We start from the raw sequence: 7,657 nt of genomic DNA, 5'->3' as shown, positions 1-7,657 counted from the left end.
AAAATCAGCTAAACGTTTTAATTACGTTGTATTGTTAAGGAAATATTAAGCTTCTCAATGATCAAAATTAGTGTTTGTCAAACTGCTATATAACCAAAGAAAATTTTCTGATAAAGTGGTTGGTTCAAATTTTTTGAAATTTTTATATTTTTGTCAAAGGGTCAAAGTAAACATTTTGTCAAAATTTTATGAAAATTAAACGAGCCAAACTAATATTAGTCAAGGTGTTGGGTACCACCTTAAAACATCAGATCTATGTTTAAATTACTTTTCTTATTGAAGTGAATCTTTTACATACTCCTGTTCCTGCATATAGTTATGTGTTTGATATGAAACAGTGATCAATACTATTATATTTAGATAATTACATCCTTTCATCTGTCTTATATCATGCTTCTTCTGACAACAATCTTTCAAAGGCCGAACATTTTTACATGTTGGTCAGAATAGCATAAACTGCAGATTTAAAGGATAGAAAAGAAAAAAACAAAATCTTATGTAATTTACTGACAATTTAGGGGCGGATCCAGTCATTTTTAAAGGGGGTGTCCAACCATATGTCCCAATTCAAAAGCAGTGATCCTTTAAAAGGGGTTCCAACCCCCGGAACCCCCCCCCCCCCCCCCCCCCCCCCCCCCGCCCCCCGGACTGCAATTGCAACCAGATAATCACTTGATTAAGTGAAAACACGAAGTGCAACGCAAAAAATCAGTGAGTCACACAATGCTAAAGAAAACAAATTGTTCTTGGAATAAAGTAAAACTAAATAATCGGCAATATCGAAATACACAAAAAACGCATATTGCCAAGATGTTAGTCCACAAGCCAAGATTTCACTGTAACCTCAGAGCTTTGTCAGTTTGTTTTTGTTTTTTTTTCAACACAAACAATCAAAGAGTTAAGAAAAAGCATATATTTTGTATAAAAGAAGATTAGGTACAGTTAAAAAAAGATGAAACGACTATAGTATATAAAATTAGTAAGTTATAATCAATTACATTTAAAAGAGTCAAAAGGTTATATAAAATAAATCAGTTGTTGGTCTCCAATATATATTGTCTTTAGCATGTTGAATATAGTATGTATACATGTACGTAAATATGCATGCTAATATATACAAACATCAAAATATATGTTTTGTACATAACAAATGAGTATTTTGAATAAATACCAGTGGATATTGATTGTTGATTATAAAACGGTTAAACGCCAGTTTTGTCCATAGCAATCATTTTAGGAGGAGCAGCAGGCGTTACGTTAGTCACGTGTTGACCATGTGAATCACTACCGGGTATATTTGCTTGAAACGAAGATGTTTGCTGTGCTGATATGGTATTCTGTTGTTCCTTTGATCGATGAATATTCCAGATTTGAATGACAATATCTTTCACCAAGATATCAGATGATATATCGCCGATCATTTTTAAAACCATGACACCATCTTGTCCTATCGTAGTACCACTGAAGGAACTGACTTCAGATGACGTGACAGAAATGTTTGACATACATAGGTACTTCTTGATGTATCTGAAATAATAATAATAAATATGTTTAGACGTGATTTCCTAATGCTTGAAGAGTAAGACTTTGGTTGGCTTACTTGATTTGTTTGTATAAATGTCTGCTCAAGCATTGTTATTAAGATTGACATCTGCAAACAATATAAATAGGCTCATTCTACAAGCATTAGTAAATTAGTTCTAATGCATGTAACACTTTAAAATACTATTGTTCTGAGTTTGGTCAAGTCGCAATCTGATTACAATTTAGATCTAGCACAACTCGCGTGCTTGTATTAGAGGAGAGCGAAATCAGATATCTATATATTAATATTTAGATTGTGATAAATGTACCAGAGTTCCATGTTACGAAATTCTGAAACTGTTCCAACCACAATGTGAAGCAGGTTAAACTCAACACCAAAAGGTTTAGGAATAAAGGTGTATCTGAAGATAACAAGAATCGTTGATATATTTATCTATTAGCGTAAACATTAATTTTCAACGGTAGCACGTGCAGCTGTTCAAAGTATGTACGATTTAATAACAACTAACATACACAGCAGACCAAAGTGCAGACGTATACTTGATACAAATCTAATAAAAATGTTTCCTTAAAAATGTTAAATACAGGTACATAACTGATGTATTGATTTTGTGTTGCTTGTTTTTGGAAGAAGCAAATATTTTATTTATATTCAGGACTATCACAAATTAACCATTAAGTAGTTCTGCAATGTTTGTCGTTCGAGATGAAGGACAGGAAGCTTAGAATGTCACTGGAAAATATGGGTCTGCTGGATGTCGACAAAAAATTTGAGAATATTTGAGATGGTACTGAATATTCGAATTCATTAATCCTCATCACTCCTTTAGCTTAAGTAGATATACCAAAGCATAAGTTTTCCATAGGAAATTAAAAACAAAAACAAAAACAAAAACAAAAACAAAAACAAAAACAAAAACAAACTAACACAATGGCACTTTGCACGAAAGAATTTTTAAAAGTTTATGTGTTTAAAATAAATTGCACGAACAATGTGACCAGCATTTTAGTATATAACACGGTTTGTTTTAACTATTGGAAACATTTGTCTGAAATAGTTCAAAAATTACATTTAATGTGGAAATGTGACATTTCTAAACTTCGTTGCTTTAATAAACCCCTTAGGGCAAAACTTAACCTTGACAGAAAGGCGACGGACGGACGAACGAAACATTTTACCCACTACACGTTTCATTGGAAAAAAAATAATAATAGCGCGGCAGTAATACCATACCTTTGTCTCGCCATTGGTAATAATGACTTTACAAGGAACAAGATCCCACTGGTACCGGCTGCAACACAAACTACCAGAATCCAGATCCAAACAAAGAAACAGATTTGTTCGTTAAATTCGTTGACCGGTACTAAACACTGAAAAGCGTACTTTCGCACATTCGACAGTGTAATAAACTTCAAGTCACACAATACCTCTCGTGGAAAAACAGGCGAATACGCTATTTTTGAATAATTGGTGTTGGTTATACTTTCAAAGACATACTGGCCGTAAGACGTGACATTTTGGGGTGATAAATATCCCTCTAGAATGATCAACTGTGTCGCAGCATTGACAAAAAACAACAATTTCACGAAGGCTAGTAGTACTGTTAAAATACCAAAAGGCAGGACCGTAAGAAAACGTTCACTAAACTCTTGATGAAGATATGAACCTATCTCTATTGCAAAAGACTTTCGGTCGTCTGCAGAATTCTGCCTGTAGTCTTGTATCATTTTTGAAAGCTTTTGGCATCCAAACCCAAAACTTGACTCACAAATCCTTAAAATAATGTCGGGTAACAAAAACAAAAGTGCCTGCAGGGCTAAAATTAAGGGAAGCCACTGGTACAGAGTTCGTGTGCTGTCTTCGCTTAAACTCTCCTTGTCGGGCATTACTATTTTATCCACTGAATCTGAGAAATATCCTAATGACTCAGACAGTATAATTTGTCTGGATAACCAACATGATTCCTCAGCAAAGGCGGTCATGTGTTGTGTAAAGTGGGTTGGTACTTGGCAAATAAAGTTTGGTCCTCCGTAATGGCGCCAAGCTGTCAGAAGTGCCAATATCAACAGAAGTAGAAACGTCCAAGTACTGCTAAATCTGTCAGCCCAGCTTCCGTAGTTAACCGTTGGTTTGTAAAAGTTGAAAATCATTTTACCAAAATAACTGTTCAAATCCTGAAAATGAAAACATTGTTTTAACTTTATGTTACTCGTGTAATCATCAAAAGTTTCCTACGCAGGTATTGAAAATGTTTTACTCATAGACATGTTAAAACAAACCAAACCCATTGTTTTATGTTAAGAATAGTGTGCTTTATTAGTTTATGTATTAAAAGTTTTTGATCTAATATAAATTTAAGACCTATTGTTAATTTTTATTGTCCAATGTTTTTTTTTCACCTGGCCCAACAGGTGTAAACAGAAAAGAGAATCATGGCAAAAATATCATGAAAATAAAAAAATGAGCAAAAATATAAAGAATAGAGATTAATGGGGTGCTAAAGTATAGAGAATAACTGTGGAAAATAAAAGAATTAGGTAATATAATACTGATTACAGAAACGAAGGATGCAAAGAATAAAGAAATTATTTTTATAAGAATCTTACATAATAAGCGTTATTTATAAAGATAAAGAAAAATGTTCTTACAATTTAAAGGACCCCCCCCTCCCCCTCCAATGCAGACCCTCATATATAAGCATTGGTCTATTTCTTCAATGAGGCTAATAAGGGAAATGGAATGATTTTCACTAAGTTTTTATATTTTGAACTCCTCGACCTGGTGAAATCCTATGGTCATGTGAAATTACCCATACGTTAATAATGTCGCCCACAGACAAAATTCAAAATTTTGGAATACCATAGTAATTGGAACAATAGAACACAAAATGCTAATATTTATTTACAAAGTTGTATCTAAATAACAACCTACTTCCATCACACTATTGTGTGTTTTCATCATTTACACGAAAAGGAACTTCCGTTTCTACATTTCTATCTCACAAAAAGAGTTAAATTAGATTCGGTCGACGTCCAAGGCCTACCGTACCGCAGAACGCAAAAAACCTAACGTACGGTTGATTTAATCTTATGCCTCGTTCACACGTACATTTAATTCGAATTGAATTCGAATCGAATGCGAATCGAATTCACTAATCGCGTTCACACACTTTTCTTTTTTAATTCGAATTGATTCGAATTGGCTTAATCGCATTATCCAATTCGCATTAGAAATGAGTTTTTGTTAATACGAATTAAAAGTTAACGTCGTTAGGACAATATTAGCGAATTTGACGCGCATTGCAATCGTTTGTTTACTGTGTTATTGTTACACACTTGATAATCATATTACTTATTATAACTGCAATTATTGCTTACTTTCAGCCCTTGCGTGACTGCCGTGGATGATAAGTCAAATATTTAAAAAGTTATTTTAATTTTCAATTAAATTAACCGAAATGGTCTGGAAATGATATAGTTTTGCCATGTTGGGCTTTTGACATTGAATTTCTAAGAAATAAATGTGTCGGGAAGACATATAAATTACGTTCGCATGAAAACTCTCAACTTTTGGATTCTCATCCCAAAGCCCCGTTAACTTTTTGTTCTATACCACTTACGTGAAAATGAAAGAAAGAATCCCTATGTCAATTCTGGTTGAATTGGGTTTTTTTTAAAAGAAAACATTGCCATGCTTAATAGGTTACTACATTACGTTAGTTGGTATAAAAACAAACTTTCAAAACATTTGACTTGAAAGAAGAATTTGAACGAAACATACCTTTCACACAGTTTCCTCGTATTTCAGTGAATACACGTCAGATGATGTACACTATTTAGCAGATTATCTATTAATAGAGAGCACTTTGAATTTACTGTGAAGTATCAAAGAACGATTGTCAGATTTCAACATTGCTGGCACATTGCCATACTAAAGCCACAATATGTTATGAATGAAAAGCCTTTACATATAATTATTGTTTAATAACTTTTGTCAAATCTTTATAGCACACCCCCCCCCCCCCCCCCCCCTTTCCGGCCAGCCAAGATATTTGATATCTGTACACAGTTTAAAGTATGGTTTACTGATCTGTTGTATATTCAACGTCCAGTTGCAAATGTTTCTAGCTGCATATTCAATGCGGATTATCTGTTTTCATGGGTATTTGTCTTCTTTCGTCAAGCATTATGGTGGGATTATGTTTATTCCGAGGTTCGACTTTGAATGGATACATTTTATCCTTTGTTAGTGTAACAGTTACTGTATTTTTATTGACCCCCCTTTTTCTTCTTTCTTTTTTCGTAATGAATAAGTGACTTTGCATTATTTTTGATCATGAATTTTTTTTATTATAAAACAAACACCATCATGTTTTTTATTATTGGTGTCCTTGATTTTTATCATGGCTCTGAAGTGAAAACCCATTCAAATACGAAAAACGTAAATGTCAACATGGTCACCGAACGACATAATAAACCACAAAATAAATATCGAATATTTTCCAGTCAATTAAGCACCATTATTTAAACTAATCTAATGGTAATTACGAAATATCTCTAAATTATCGAATCAATTCTCTTTCAACGTTAATAGATGATCTTCTTTTAATCTGTAAATGGCTTATTTCAGCAGGAATAAAGGAAAGAATTTACAGCTTCATTGGTTAAATGTTACATTAGCGTATTGGCTTGATACTGAAATATTGTTGTGACGCCATTCTATAAATTGTTTTCTTCTAACAAAAGCCTGTCGTCTGTTTGAATTCCAAGCGGTCAACATGATTGATTGGTAAGGCTGCGAGAGATGTCCTCGCTGGTGAATTGGTTCCTACCTTTTTTTTTAGAGATAAGTGGTCCTGACCGATGATGGTGATCGTTGACTATATGTAAACCAAAATGAAAATGACTATTTCAGACGTTTTCTTGAATAGCAGATTCAAATACATAGTTCTTATGGGATCAAAGACAAGCAACTGAAGAATGGTCCTGATCAGTATGCAAAACACATACGTGATCATTTTTATAACATCTGGAACTTAAATAAACATAAATGCTCTTGGAGTCACCTTTCTGTATACCCAAATGCGGTACGACATAATAATTCTACACGAAAAACTGTGGCAATGTCTGAAAATTGTGCATTTTTACGGTTAAGACATGCCTTGATTCTGTGCGGAGTCCGGATACGATGTTTGTGATTTAAGCGACATTTAAAACGACATTAATCTTTTTATGAATTTACTTTTATCTGTGTCTCATGTTTCGAGACGTCTTCTAGGCATTAGAGCTATGCTGCGAAAATCGGCCTACAAATCCTTTAGGCGAACCAATGGTGTTCCTTTCGGAGTGCAACGATTCGTTTGATTGGTCTATATATTGCTATTCCAAATGTTTTTACGAGTTTAGATGATCCAACTACTGTTGCTTCCAACTTCTCCCTTAATTGATATAAATAACCGATCAAGACTCCTTTTCACACATTGCTGTTAAACACTGACTCGACAAAGATGGTAACAATTCCAGGTCACCGTAGGGCATTCACCATTAAACAACACAGATACCGTATAGATACTATATGAATAAACTATAAAAAGGCTCTGGTATTACAAAATACAAAAATGGGACACAATTCAAGGGAAGACCATCGACCTGAATTATCCACAACAATGAATAAAAAAAATATGATAGAAACTAAACAACAAGAGATGTGGTAGGATTCGACATGTTTTTGAGCACTCAGCACCCTCCACCCTCGTCCTCCCCTTAACCTAATCTTTCAAAATGCTTGTAAATAATCATATCATCCGTTTTTTTTTTTTCATTAACATATATAAGCTCTGTGAGGCGTTGTGCAGTAGTGTCTAGGAGTAAACAAAAAGCTATGAACTTCGATACATCTAAGAATTAACTGTAAATATGTGTTTTACTTATGAAATCTAAGACCTACACCTATATAATTATAGATGATGGTTTTTGTTATTGAACAGTCACATGAATTCATCCTGGTTATGTTAAGATGTAAGAGATACAATAATTGTGTAAAATCAAAACCAAAATAGACCTTTTAATAGCAGAATTGACAAAAGAAATCAATGTGTAACGTTCTCCAGGT

At 33.7% G+C, this 7,657-nt stretch overlaps 1 protein-coding gene across 1 annotated transcript; it reads right to left on the bottom strand.

Moving 5' to 3' along the window:
- Positions 1-895: 895 nt before the first annotated feature.
- On the bottom strand, positions 896-5,416 carry LOC127728775 (innexin unc-9-like). The gene is made up of 3 exons (XM_052236396.1): positions 5,327-5,416; positions 2,780-3,720; positions 896-1,527 (listed from the first exon to the last, which is right to left on the bottom strand). Exons 2-3 carry the CDS (start codon positions 3,694-3,696, stop codon positions 1,203-1,205), a joined length of 1,242 nt encoding a protein of 413 aa, XP_052092356.1. The 5' UTR covers positions 3,697-3,720; positions 5,327-5,416; the 3' UTR covers positions 896-1,202.
- Between the last annotated feature and the right edge of the window lie 2,241 nt (positions 5,417-7,657).

The sequence above is a fragment of the Mytilus californianus genome, unplaced genomic scaffold (genome assembly GCF_021869535.1).
Source record: "Mytilus californianus isolate M0D057914Y unplaced genomic scaffold, xbMytCali1.0.p SCAF_2, whole genome shotgun sequence".
Taxonomy (NCBI): Eukaryota; Metazoa; Mollusca; class Bivalvia; order Mytilida; family Mytilidae; genus Mytilus; species Mytilus californianus.
This window is presented reverse-complemented; position numbering and strand designations above follow the sequence as displayed.